The following is a 14437-nucleotide window of genomic DNA, read 5'->3' on the forward strand; positions in this document are numbered from 1 at the left end:
AAAGTTTACAGCCCTGTTTAGTGTGTGGTCAGTAAGGTGTGGTTTCTCATGTAGTTCCTTCTGTTTTGGGCTCTTTGGGCTAAACAACAGCAATCTTAGTGAGCTATGAACCCGTACCACAGATGGTATAATGGTGGCTGGCAATCATGAAGGTGTAACATGGGACTATACTGTGGCAATACCTTGAACTGAATATGGGAGTATCTGGGGCTCCACTGCAACGAATATCTGTCTTGATGTAGCACTGCTTATTCTAGGAAAGTGCCTTTTTGGATAAATGTACTGGTTTGTTTTTGTTTGTTTGTTTTCCCCTGTAGAGTCAATGTTCTGAGGTTTGATAAGGAGAGAATCAAACCAAAGCAGCCTTTGGCCTTTTTTCCTTTGTCTTGTGAAAGAAAAATAAATACAGCTTTTACTATTTCTTCTGTCTACCAAGATGTTCCATTTTGTTCTGTGAGGCGTTGGTGGTTAAGTCTGAGCAATCTGTTAGTTATTATGCAGAAAAGCATTTTAAAGTGTGCAGTACATCAAGGAGAGAAGCCAGGGGTGCGGGCTGAAGATGCAGAATTGGACATTGCAACAGAAGAGGAGTAAGGAAGGATCAGTAATCCTGGACCTGGTCTCCTGGGAAAGGACTGAAAGATTATTATTTCCCCTGTGCTGGCTGGGAGCTATCCTATGTCAGGAGCTCTTGTATTGTGGGGATCTAGGATGTGCAATAAGTTGTAATGCTCTGTAGGACTCTTCCCCTACCACCACATTATCCTCCTCCCTCTTCCTTCTCCCTTCTCCAAAAGTGTGTAGTCCAGGGAGCCTCTGGTACAAAGTAGTTTAAGAGCCCTTCTTGTGGGAGAGTGCAGCTACCTGCCTTAATCTTATATATTGGGAGCTGTGGTCTGCATAGGGCTGCTTTGTCCTTAGCAGGAATGAGGAGTTAAAACAAAGGTCTCCACACGATCCGTGTGGATATGCCATTTATGAACACCAGCACCCTGGTCTTCCAGGTTCATCTCTCTCAAGTATCTGAGATCATTCCCTCTATGCAGGTGGCTTGTGGTCTCTGTTATCTTCTTGCAGCCATGCCTGGAACTCAGGTGAACAGGCATAGTCCAGAAGAGAAAACTACAGGAGGAAGTCACTTCATCTGCACCATGCCATTACAGCTCAGTCTGAGATCTTGGCCTTTAAATTTGTGTATACTGATGGAACCAACTAGCAGCTTGCCATGGCCCTGCAGTATGTTGGTAGAGGCATGACAAGTAAGAAATTTCTTTTCACGAACTGGAATCCATATATGGGAGAAAAGTCTGGCAAGTTACATGTGAAAACACTATAAGGCTATAGAAAACACTGTTTGGAAAACAATTTTCAAAAGATATTAAAGCTACCAATGTTGTTGTTTGTTTTTTTCCATCTGTCGTTATTTTTTTCCAAAGAGCAGAAGCCTCCTAGAGAGGCAGAAGATCAATAGGAGGTGAGAGATTGAAAGGGAGTTTAGAGACTGGTTTGAAGCAAATCAAAATTCATTTCTACAGGTAAGAGAAATGTAGAGATGATTCTCTACATTGTAATTTCTCCTTGTGGGGGGTGCATGCCAGTCTCTTGCTCATGGCATGTCAGGACTGAATGAACAGATTGATGATTAGATAGATTTAGCTTAGACATTAGGAAGAAATTCTTTACTGTGAGGGTGGTGAGACACTGGCACAAGTTGCCCAGAGAAGCTGTGGCTGCCCCATCCCTGGCAGTGTTCAAGGCCAGGTTGGACAAGGCTTGAAGCAACCTGGTCTAGTGGAAGGTGTCCCTGTCGATGGCAGGGGGTTGGAACCAGATGGTCTTTCAGATCTCTTCCAACCCAAACCATTCTGTGATTCTACAATAGGAGCTGATGGGATGCATCCATGAGTGCTGCGGGAGCTGGTTACTGTCATTGTCTCACAATGACATATGTGATGTGATGCTTGTAAGGTCTTACTTATTGGAGGAAGTGGAAGGAAGCAACCGTCACTCCTATCTTGCTTGTCTTCAAGATGTGCAAGGAAGAGAATCCAGAGAACTACATGCCAGTCAGTGTCACCTTGAACCCTGGGAAGGTTATCCTCCTGGAAGTCATCAACAAATATATTGAGAACAAGAAGGTGATTAGGAGTAGCCAGCATGGATTTATAAAAGGGAAATTATGCCTGGCAAAACTGATAGGTTTCTATGATGAAATGTCCAGCCCAGTGGATAGGGGAATTGTTTACTGTGACTTTTGTAAAATTTTGACAGTGTCTCTACAACAGCCTCATAGACATACTGATTCAGTGTGGACTACATAAACACAGTGAGGTGGATCAAAAACTGTCTGAACTTCTGGAGTTGAAGGATTTTGATGAATGACACAAAGTCCAGGTGGGGGGCAGTAACTAGTGATATACTCCAAGGACCTGTGCTGGGGCCAGTACTATTTAATGTCATTATTAATGACCTTTATGACGATGGGATGGAGCACAACCTTGACAAGTTTGCAGATGATGCAAAACTGGAGGAGTGGCTGATACACAGAGTGGTCGAGCTGCCCCTCAGCAAGCTGGAGAAATGAGCCAAGAGGAATCTCTCTGAGTTCAACAAGGAGAATCTTAGCTGGTGGGGAATAACTCCATGCACCTGTGGACAAGAAGTTAACCAGGAGCCAGCAGTGTGCCCTTGTGGCAAAGACAGCCAACACCCTGCTTAGGCTGCGATACGTAGAGCATCACTTGCAAGGTCAAGGGGAGCAGTCGTTCCCACTACTCAGCACTGGCGAGACACATCTGCAGTGCTGTGTCTGGTTCTGGGCTCCCCAGTTGGCTCAGGGGTTGGTGTACCACTGCGCTATCTCCTCCTAGTGTTTTTTCACAGTTGATGAACTACTGGCAAGATCACTTACCTGAAACTGAGTATGCCTGCTTTGTTTTGTTTTTTTTTTTTTTTTGGAAGCTGTTACATCTCTTTAGCTTGGAGAAGAGGAGACTGAGGGGTGACCTCATCAATGTTTACAAATACGTAAAGGGTGAGTGTCAGGATGATGGAGCTAGGTTTTTTTCAGTGACAGTGATGTCCAGTGATAAGTCAAGGGGCAATGGGTGTAAACTGGAGCATAGGAGGTTCCATGTGAACATCAGGAAAAATTTCTTTACTGTGAGAGTGACAGATCACTGGAACAGGTTGCCCAGTGGGGTTGTGGAGTCTCCTGTGTTGGAGATATTCAAGGCCCGCCTGGACAAGTTCCTGTGTGATGTACTCTAGGTTACCCTGCTCTTGCAGGAGGGTTGGACTAGATGATCTTTTGAGGTCCCTTCCAACCCTTGGGATTCTGTGATTCTGTGATCTCTATCTTAATTCATTTAGCAGATTTCCTGCTCTAAGTGTAATGGCATTATTGAGCATTTTTCACTCATCTTAGACCGCTGTCTATTGTATTTAGGAAGACTGAAGCAGAACTGAAAAACTCAATGATGCTGCCATGACTGACTGCGATTTTTCTGTTTGTGGCCTTTACTTAATGTTGCAAGCAATACACAGAGGCCATACATTTTTTTCTGGATAACTTCACTGAGATCAAGCTATGGTCACTTTCTGTACAGTGATTTGGGAATCAGCAGCTATAAAAAGCCTGCAGTGTCATCTCTTCCTACAATGTGTTTATTTTTTTTTTTTTGCAGAAACATGCTATTACCATCCTCCAACTCTTTGCTGTGGCTTGCTTTTAATTCTTCTCACCTCATGGAGTGTCTGTCCAGCACTGCATTACAGCTCTATGAGTGGATCTTTTCAATGTTCTTTCTTTTATATCAGGAGAAAAGTCAGTTCTAAAAACCATGTAAGTGAAATTGGATATTGCAGGGTTCGCTCTGGAAAGGTGAATCTGTGATTAAGCACAAAAGATGTAGTTAAGAGACAGGTACCTTAAGAGCCCTCTGTCTATAGCTGCAGTATTTTATGGCTCAATCTAATATACCCATTACGATTAGGATACTCTCAACTCACCTCATGCACACGCGCTTTGTCTGCCATTCTTTCTAGGGTCAGAAGGAGGAGCTGTTGCTTAAATGCTGAGTACTAGGGGAGTTGGTAGAGCAGAGTGATGCCAAAGAGCATGGTGACAGGGGTGAATCCATCAACTAGCTGCCCTAAACACTATATATAAATAATATACTATAAACGAAATACTATGGAAATTTGCTGGTGGATTCATCCCTATTTGTCATCGTGCTGCTCCTCCATGTCTAAAAGACTGAGGAGTCACCCACTGAATGTGGGTATTGTCAAATCCTACTTCTTCTACTCTTTGGTAATGTACATCTGAGGAAAATGTAGATCTTCAGCTGACAGGTCTCTAAAATACTCCTACCAGGCTGCTTGTAATCGGTGATATTGCTCAGGACCCTTAGCAGCTATCTTGGTATGCAGCAGCACTTTGCTGGTCCTTTTTCTTTCTCTGTTTTTTGTTCTGAATTCATAGCAAATTTCCATACCCCCTCCCAGTGCTTTTCTGTTCATATGTCCATATGCTTACTTGAAGGGACATCACTAACCTCAAGGGTACCTGGTTCATTTTCCCAAAGACAAGTGGGACTGGTGCAATCACTTCTTCCAAGGCTGATGAGAGCTATGATGCTGTCTTTCTACTTGATGTACCTTAAATGTAGCTTTAGAATAGTATAATGACATAAGGTAGTTGAAGTTGCATTAAAATTATGTGACAAAGACAAGCAATGGTAAGACAAAGAATGAAGGGAAGGTATAGCACTCTGCAGGAGTGATGGTTAAATTGGCCGTAAGAGGGCACACCTATTGCTTTAAAATGTTGGCTGTGGAAGGGACAGTTCAAAGCATCTTGCTCAGCTTAAGATACAAAACCATCTCTAACCAGTCTTTCTTGTAAATCCACATTTAAGCATGTTCTGGAGGACATGAAAGAATTACATTCTCAATCCATTTTAGTTAATAATAAAGGTAGATGTAGGTTATGTTTCTCTTACAGGTTCCCTTCTTCAAGGGAAGGCTCTGGCACTCATCCCTGTGGGTTTTGTCACTGCTGGGTGAGATGGGGCAAATGTGGGGACCAAGAAAACCAACACAAAGAACACACAAGGAGGGAGGGCAGTGGGAAGGTTTGGAGGACAGAGGATCCACGTCATCTCCTCTGACCAGAGAGCCACTAGGATTGGGTGGTCTTCCAACAACCCTAGGGATGTGCACTGCATGCAGGTAGGCTCGCAGGACAGGCACTGGTTATTTTTCTTTTAAGACCGGTTCAAAGAGCTCACAAGACTGGAAGAAGTTTCTCTCTCTACTTGGGATTATGTCAGCTGAATACTGTCACCAGGTGTAGTTCCTCTTCCTACACTGTGGGAACACTCAGTCACAATTCCAGCTTTTGCAAGGGTCCTCTTATTTGGGAGTATTGTGAATTGATCAAACATTCAAATCCTAAATTGGCTCTTCCTGCTGTTTTCTACAGCCTCAGCAGCTGCCTGCTCAGTAGTTCAGCTTCTCTCCCCACAGCCTAGAAGTGCTTCCCTGCACTCCATAGGCAGGCCAGCTTAGAAGAGAGCATCCTGGTTGTCAAGACAGAGAGTGTATTTAAGGGCAAGGATGAGCTGTGGGAGCCAAAGTTACAGACACTCAGGTGATCACCCTTCCTGGTCCCTGTGGGCAGGTGACCAGTGAGTGTCTGGGTATTTGGGATCATTTGGCTTCTGTCTGGCAGTTTTATTCTTGCACGTTAGGCAAAACAGAATCTTGTCTGTGCCTCTGTTTCTGTTGCTCTGTGTTCTCCTTCTTCTCCCCTTTTGCTCAGCAGGTACGTATTCATAGCTAGATGATCCCTTTTGCACCTTTTTTCCTATAATTTTCTGCTTATTTGCAGGTATATCTAGCTTCATAGGTTAAATCTGCTCATTAACTAGGCATAAGCTGTATCCATTAAATCACAGAAGGAAAACAAAAAAAAAAGAAAAGTCCTTGTTCACATCCTTAGTTTATATTCTACTCTGCAAGCAACGCTTGCAATTCTGTAATATACATAGCCACTTGTTCCCGATCACCTCTAGCTTAGACAGTTATTTATAATGATTATACAAAAGTTTAGGCCTGGAGGTTTGAGAATCACCAGTAACGAGTGGTGTCCCTCAGGGATTGGTGTTGGGACCGGTCTTGTTCAACATCTTTGTCGCTGACATGGACAGTGGGATTGAGTGCGCCCTCAGCAAGTTTGCCGATGACACCAAGCTGTGTGGTTCGGTTGATACGCTGGAGGGAAGGAATGCCATCCAGAGGGACCCTGACACACTTGTGAGGTGGGCTGATGCCAGCCTCATGAAGTTTAACCATGCCAAGTGCAAGGTCCTACACCTGGGTTGGAGCAATCCCAGGCACAGCTACAGGTTGGGCAGAGAAGAGATTCAGAGCAGCCCTGCAGAGAAGGACTTGGGGGTGTTGGTTGATGAGAAAATGAACATGAGGTGGCTTCAGTGTGCACTCGCAGCCCAGAAAGCCAACCATATCCTGGGCTGCATCAAAAGGAGGGTGACCAGCAGGTCAAAGGAGGTGATCCTGCCCCTCTACTCTGCTCTTGTGAGACCTCACTTGGAGTATTGTGTGCAGTTCTGGTGTCCTCAACATAAAAAGAACATGGAACTGTTGGAACAAGTCCAGAAGAGGGCCATAAGGATGATCAGAGGACTGGAGCACCTCCTGTATGAAGATAGGCTGAGAAAGTTGGGGCTGTTCAGCCTGGAGAAGAGAAGGCTGCGTGGAGACCTCATAGCAGCCTTCCAGTATCTGAAGGGGGCCTATAGGGATGCTGGGGATGAGCTGTTCATTAGGGACTGTAGTGACAGGACAAGGGATAATGGGTTAAAACTTAAACAGAGGAAGTTTAGATTGGATATAAGGAAGAAGTTCTTTACTGTAAGGGTGGTGAGGCACTGGAATGGGTTGCCCAGTGAGGTTGTGAATGCTCCATCCCTGGCGGTGTTCAAGACCAGGTTGGACGAAGCCTTGGGTGATATGGTTTAGTGTGAGGTGTCCCTGCCCATGGCAGGGGGGCTGGAACTTGATGATCTTAAGCTCCTTTTCCACCCTAACTATTTGTCTTGGTTTAAACAAAGTCAGCCACAAATCACGCAGTCGCTCTCTCACTCCCCCCCTTTTTGCCCTCCCCCTGCTCCCGGAGGGATGGGAAGGAGAATCAAAAGATGCAACTCCCACGGGTTGAGATAAGAACAGTTTAGTACCTAAGGTATAACACAAATCACTACTGCTACCACCAATAATAATAATGATAAAGGAAATAGCAAGGGAAGAGAATACAACACCTCACCACCAGCCAACCGATAACTCGCCCCCCCAGCCCAACCATGCACTGACCGATACCTAGTCCAACCCTGCAGTCCACTAGCTCTTCCAGGTAACTCTCAGTTACATCCTGGGCATGATGTGCTGTGGTATGGAATACCTCTTTGGTCAGTTTGGGTCAGGTGTCCTGTCTCTGCTTCCTCCCAGCTTCCCCTCCTCCCTGGCAGGGGGTTTTGGTTTGGTTGTTTGGGGTTTTCTTGTTGGGGTTTGTTTTCCTGTTTCCAGCACTGCATTGGTTAGCTAGGCTTTTGAATTTAGCGAACAAGGTTGTGAAAATCATACAGTAGTTTGCAAATCATGTATTGTCAGAAAACATGCATTAGCAGTTTTCTTGCCCTGTAGAAGAAATTCTTGTGGCATGTGAGTGTATAAAAAGCCTTGTCAAACTCTGAGAGAGCCTCAGTATTTGCCTGTTTCTGCACTGTTATGAGAAGGAAGAGCATTACATTCCTTTCACTGGAGTATTGAACACACTGTGGAAAAACAGAAGCAGGCATGCCCACGTCAGCAGAAGGACTAGTGACCAGGCCCAGGACTAGGACTAGTGTCCTCAGTGACTATAATAAGATGTCACTGGTGATCTATGCAGGCCATTCACGCAAGCTACACAAGCAGGTAAGTGACTTCAGGCATTGCTGCCTGTAATGGGAACACAAGTGCCTGTACCATGGACTTTTAAAGTTAGGTGAGATAAAGCTGGCTGTGGCTTCTACAAAGCCTGGGCAAAGCTGATGCAGTGATAGACCTGAGAAGTACATTGGCTGACCAGCTGGAAAGCATCTTTGCAGAAAAGGACCCGGTGGTCCTGTGGGCAACAAGCTGACCAGGAGCCAGCAGTGTGCCCTTGTGGCAGAGGCAGCCAACAGCCTGCTGGCCTGCATTCTGTAGAGCAATACCAGCAAGGCCAAAGGAAGCAATCCTTCCCAACTGCTTGGCACTGGTGAGACACATCGGGAGTGCTGTGTCAGGTTCTGGGTTTCCCAGTAAAAGCGAGACATGGATACACTGGAGATTATCCAGTGAAGGGCCACTAGGATGAGAAAGGGAATGGAGTATGTGCTGTGTGACGAGTGAGAGAACTCTTGATCATTTTTCTTTAAAAAGAACAGATTTGGGAGGGGTCTTGTCAAAGTGTATAAATACCTGATTGAAGGTGGCTGGGGCAAAGAACACAGGCCAGGCTCTGTGGAATCCAGTGATAGGATAAGACATAATGGATACAGACCAAAACACAAGAAATTAGAATGAAAGGAATGGTGGTGAACCACTGGAAGAGGTTGCATAGAGAGGTTGCAGAGTCTCTGTCCTTGGACAATGTTGAAAGCCAAGAGGACATGGTCCTGAGCAACCTGCTGTAGGTGATGCTGCTTTGAGCAGGGGAGTCAGACAAATGGTCTCCAGAGATGCCTTACAACCCCAGCTGTTCTGTGACTTTGTGACTAGATGAGACCTGACCTGGGGCCTGGAGAGATCCATCGATGAAAGGGCTGGGAATAACATAAGATGCCTTCCACAGACCTTCCCTAGTATTGGCATCTTATGAGTCTATCCAGGGTGCTGCAGTGCTTGGAAGGATGTAGGGAGGGGAGAGTGGTCGGGACTACATAGACCTGACATTTGTTGCAGCCAACTTGGTAGAAACTGCAGTAAACGCTACACTTAGTGGCTGTATGGATAAAGGTGACATTTTGTAAATGCGTGAACATGTCTTCTGTAAGGGACAGTCAGCTGCCATTGAGTACAGGGACAAGGGGAACCTGTCAAGAAACGAGGGACACCTGAATTTGGCAAAGTCATTCAATGAAGTATCTGATGTAAGAGGGAGTATTCTCTAATGAATGAGTAAATTAATTGGTCTAAAGAGTGTGTGTTCAAAGGAGCATTCAGAACTGAAGTCTTGGGGTGGGAGGAGACAGTGATGTGAAACTCAGCTCAGTTATCATGGCAGCTACCCAAACAGCATGAGCACTGGGAATTCTAAGCAAAGGAGAAAACAAAACTAACCGTTTTCCTGTCGTAGTAGAAAGCTTAATGTGTAGCGATAATGGGTTTCGATTCCCTCTTCCTTTTTGAGTGTTGGGGCTTTTTTTCCTCATCAATTTCAAACTAGACGGGTTATTCACAGCACAGCTGCCTGATCTCTGTATCAGCCACTGTAATAGCTGAAGGTATGATGTCACATCCTCCCCAGTCTGTTTGCTATCTCCATGTGTTCAGACTACATCTCTATTTCTTTTCAGAAAAAGGAAGTGCAAGAACATGGAGTTCTAGGTGCTCTCAGAGACACTAACCTCTTGAAAACCTCCAGCTGAGCAGTCACTTCTGTGGTGTCTTGAAAGCAGGAACAGGTGAGTAGTATTTGCAGTTTCTGTGCAATGGGACTTGTAATTTCAGAGGAAGGTAGAGAGCCACATTTCCTGCGTTTGTTTTGTGAAATAGATGGACTGGCTAATGCAGCGTCTAAAATGTCCTCTTATCCACTGCAAAAGCGGGTAAGAGGATTTCTGAGTGTATTGTAGTAGACGTTCTTGCTCTTACTAAAAATATGCATGTAACCTTGCAGCTTGATCACCGTTAGCGCCACTCTTTCCTGCTTCCTCTACAGCAAAGACTCTGTCCCCTCCAGCCTGTACCTCCTTTCTCTTCTAAAGCTTATCAAGCTAAAAATTATTTACATGATTTACAACAGTTGTGGTGTGGAGGGAGAAATGGGTATGTAAAAAACCAGTATTTTGTTTTCTTTGTTTTATGTTTTTTTTTTTCCTGCCTGTAACACTCACAGCACATGCTGGTGTTTTTCTTCAGGAGAAAAAAGTGTTCCGCAAATCCAGACCTGATGATTTGTGTACTGGCTGCCTCTTCTCTGTCCCCCAAGCCCCACTGCCTTGTGAAGGGAGAGTGGTGGCTGTGTGCTGTTGCACTGGAAACCTCCCAGTGTGGCTGACAAGCCATTTTCTGGCTACATGGATTGTTCAGTGTGTCACCCAGCCACAGTACTTAGGGATGAATGACAAATGGATTGTGCCAGCTTGGTTCTCTTTCCTGTCTGTTTGGTTACAGTTGGTTGATTAAAGCTTTTGCTGTATCCTGAAGCTCTCTGTTCTGGATTATGGGGATCTGGAGATGGAGCAGAGGGAGGCAGGAGAAATCATAGAATTATTTAGGTTGGAAAGGACATTTAAGATCATCAGGTCCAACTGTAAACCTAGCATTGCCAAGTACATCACAAAACCACATCCCTAAATGCCACCTCTACGTGTCTTCCGGCATAGCGACTTAACTACTTTCCTGGGCAGCTTGTTCCAATGCTTGACAATCCTTTAAGTGAATAAATATTTCCTGATAACCAGTCTAAAACTCCTCTGGTACAACTTGAAGCTGTTTCGTCTCATCCTAAATGCCTTGCTGCTTCTTCATGTGCTTTTGTGCACTGATCTTTGGGGCCGCAGTGGTGCACTCAGGAGGTGCTGGTTCTGTTTTCCTTCACTTTAAGGGAAGGCAAGGGCCGAAATACTGATGCTAATGCTGAGAATGTAGCTAGAATGACTTCTTTTTTTTGTTGTTGCTGTCAAAGAGAGAAAGTAAGGATAGGGTGGAGGTGGGATTGCATATCCATCACCTGGCAATTCCACAGGTCACAGTCAGCATGGCCTTTTCATCCTGGGTTGGTGACCATTTGGTTAGACAGCACCACCTACCAGAGGAGGTAGAAATGAGGACTTGGCAGGGGAGTAGGGTTGGGAAGCAGCCTAGGAACTCTCTCTACCTAGTCAGTTCTTATCCTTACTGTCTGCATCTGCCTTCAAAGCTGCTGCTGCTTTCTATCAATTCCCCTCCCATTATTCATCCATTTTGCTACCCTACAGTGCCATGAAAAATGGGCCAGGCTCTATGTAGGGGCAGGTGGTTGTTTTTGAAAGGCAGCAACTGCTGGATCAACAGCCTGGGAAGCTGAGGGCTCTTGATATGAACTGACAGAACTGGGGGTTTGGTATTTTTGTTTGGCTGTGGAACAGGCAGCTTGTTTATCAGGAGAAAAATACCATAATGAGAAGTTTTCATCGGAGCAGCAGATCCACACAATAGCTGTTGACAGAGCTCCAGGAATATTCATCAGGTTCATTCCTATTTCCTTGTCCTAGGGTTTTTTGCATATTTGTCTCATGTACAGAATAACCTGAAATTCTAGATGATAGATAAAGCCTCTAATGGTGTTCCCAGTTTGTTGTGCACCAACGTGAAGGCATGCCATTTGTGCATCAAATGCCATATGTCCTTCCAAGCAGCAAGCACAACTTACATGGGTAACATACATGGACAGAACTGAGGATCAGTCTGGGTTTGTGATACACAGGAAAGAGAGACTTGTATTTTATGTTTGAAACATGGGGATGCAAAGATGGGCAGTAGTTTCTGATGTGAGATCTGAAGGCCCTGTGACAATATGGAGAAGCCAGGAGACTGTTTCAGAAATGACCAAAAGGCATAATTTAGGCATGCTGCCCTGAGGTGGCAGAAGGAGAGTTCTGCTGTGCCGTGGTGTTGTCCAGAGGCTGTCCGTGGTCTGCTGCCTTTTCTGTCAGTGCCTTTTTCTTCTTTTCTCCTCTTCAGATCACGACTGTCTTGGGAGAGCAGGCTCTGGCTGGAGCAAGACTGTCCAGCATGTCCAACTGCCTGCCAAAACTGACCACAGTGCTGCTCAGCCACAGGCTCGGGGCTCTGTCTATCCTCACTGTTTCCTTTTTGTTCTTTGCTTCTGTCATGTTCTACTGGAGAACTGGAGAGGACGCTGAGAGCCAGCTCTACAGCTTGCCTACACAAAGCAGGTGTGAACTGGTTTTGCCTTCCCTTCCCCATCCTACTGCCAGTGGGCCCCCTCCTTCCCCAGGGAATGTGTTTTTTGTGGAGACATCGGAGCGAACTGACCCAAGTTACCTGTTCATGTGCTCTGTGGAGTCAGCAGCGAGGACGCACCCTGGGACAAGGGTCGTGGTGCTCATGAAGGGCTTGGCAAACAGGAACGCCTCGTTACCCAAACACTGGGGCTTCTCGTTGCTGAGCTGCTTCCCCAATGTGGAAATCCAGCCCCTGGACTTGACAGAGCTTTTCTCTGGAACACCTCTGGCAAAGTGGTACTTGCAGGCTCAGCAGCGCTGGGAGCCTTATTTCTTACCTGTCCTGTCCGATGCCTGCAGAATTGCCATCATGTGGAAATTTGGTGGCATCTACCTGGACACAGACTTCATTGTGCTTAAGAACTTGAAGAACCTCACCAATGCCCTTGGTATTCAGTCTCAAGATGTGCTGAATGGGGCTTTTCTGTCCTTTAAACCCAAGCATGGGTACATAGAGCTTTGCATGCAGGACTTCGTAGACAATTACAATGGCTGGATCTGGGCGCACCAGGGGCCAGGTCTCCTAACACGTGTGTTTAAGAAGTGGTGCTCCATCAGTAATATCCAGAGCACTATGAGCTGTAAAGGTGTGAGTGCTCTTCCCTCAGAAGCCTTTTATCCCATTCCCTGGCAGGACTGGAAGAAGTTATTTGAAGCCATCAGCCCCTCAGTGCTTCACAAGCTCCTTGAAAACACCTATGCAGTGCATGTATGGAATAAACTGAGCCATGGGACAAGGTTAGAGATCACATCCCAGGCTTTGCTGGCTCAACTCTATTCTCAGTTCTGCCCTGCTACATATGCAAAGGTGAAGAAGGACTCCTGAAGATCAGCCAGGGCCTGCGGTATGACCTGTGGACCTTTGGCTGCAGGGAAGTTCTCCAACCTGAAGGACACTCAGTGCCTTTCACCTTCCACAGAGCAGGTATTCCGTGTGACAGCTCAGTGATTTTGTACCATTTCCAGTATCTGCCTCAGACCCTACGTGCTTCAGATGAACCAGAACCTTATTTTGGACTCTTTTGCACTTCAGTAGCTCTTGGTGCTGCAGAGAAAGGTGAATTTGTTCATCAGTGCCTATCAGTTGCTGGTCTATTGCTGTTATCTCATTGTTCCTCTTGTGTATTATACCTCAAAAGCCTCTCTGTAGTTTCAACAGCTGTAGGAACCCTTGGCTTGTTCTCTGTAATGTTTCTAAGTATGTAAATAAATGCCAGGCTGTGCTATAGGACATGGGTTACTGTAGCTTAGGACCAAATTCCATGAGTGGTAAAGCCTCCTACGGCTGATGAAGTATATGGGGAGTATATGAAAAATTCTTAAAGAAAGGGAAAACATTTTAAATCCCTGCAGGGGTCTGTGTAAAGTCTTTCCTGTTTTCCAAAGGTACTTTATTTCATAGAATCATAGAATCATAGAATAGTTAGGGTTGGAAAGGACCTTAAGATCATCAAGTTCCAACGCCCCTGCCATGGGCAGGGACACCTCACACTAAACCATGCCACCCAATGCTCTGTCTAACCTGGCCTTGAACACTGCCAGGGATTGGAGCATTCACAACTTCCCTGGGCAACCCATTCCAGTGCCTCACCACCCTAACAGTAAAGAATTTCTTCATTATATCTGATTTAAACTTCCCCTGTTTAAGTTTGAACCCATTACCCCTTGTCCTGTCACTACAGTCTCTAGTGAAGAGTCCCTCCCCAGCATCCATACAGACCCCCTTCAGATACTGAAAAGCTGCTATGAGGTCTTCACGCAGCCTTCTCTTCTCCAGGCTGAACAGCCCCAACTTTCTCAGCCTGATTTTTTCCTACTGTTTTACATTCCACAGCAATAGGCCAATTTTTCTGGTCCTCTTCAGGAAAACAGACAGACAAAAGCAGTTTTTACCAGTGTGACTAAAGATCCTTGCTTTGTTGAAAAAATCTTGTGGGATGTGCATATCTAACCAGTCCTTGACACACTGAGGGTGTCAGTATATGCCTTTTTCTGCATTGCTATGGGAAGGAAAAGCATTGCATTCCTTTTCACTTGAATATTGAACACATTGTGGAAAAACAGAGGCAGGCATGTCCACATAAGCAGAAGGACCAGTGACCAGGTCCAGGACTAGGACCAGGTGTCCTCAGTGATCTCATTACTGTCACTGGGGA

The 14437-nt window shown here is 45.5% G+C and overlaps 1 protein-coding gene across 2 annotated transcripts in view; it reads left to right on the forward strand.

Moving 5' to 3' along the window:
- The window catches only part of LOC130609007 (lactosylceramide 4-alpha-galactosyltransferase-like), a 28592-nt gene extending 15080 nt beyond the window's left edge, over window positions 1–13512 (forward strand). The window contains exons 1-2 of one of the 2 annotated variants that reach the window (XM_057427534.1): window positions 8988–9734; window positions 11998–13512. In XM_057427534.1, coding sequence (XP_057283517.1) covers window positions 12049–13107 — 1059 coding nt within the window. In that variant the 5' untranslated portion in view covers window positions 8988–9734; window positions 11998–12048 and the 3' untranslated portion in view covers window positions 13108–13512. Of the gene's footprint in view, window positions 1–8987; window positions 9735–11997 lie in introns of those variants that run through there. The other variant, XM_057427545.1, reaches the window with a different exon arrangement.
- Window positions 13513–14437: the final 925 nt, after the last annotated feature.

This window comes from Pezoporus wallicus, unplaced genomic scaffold, assembly GCF_028554395.1.
Source record: "Pezoporus wallicus isolate ANWC-B61680 ecotype Strahan unplaced genomic scaffold, APGP_CSIRO_Pwel_v1 scaffold_3294, whole genome shotgun sequence".
NCBI lineage: Eukaryota > Metazoa > Chordata > Aves > Psittaciformes > Psittacidae > Pezoporus > Pezoporus wallicus.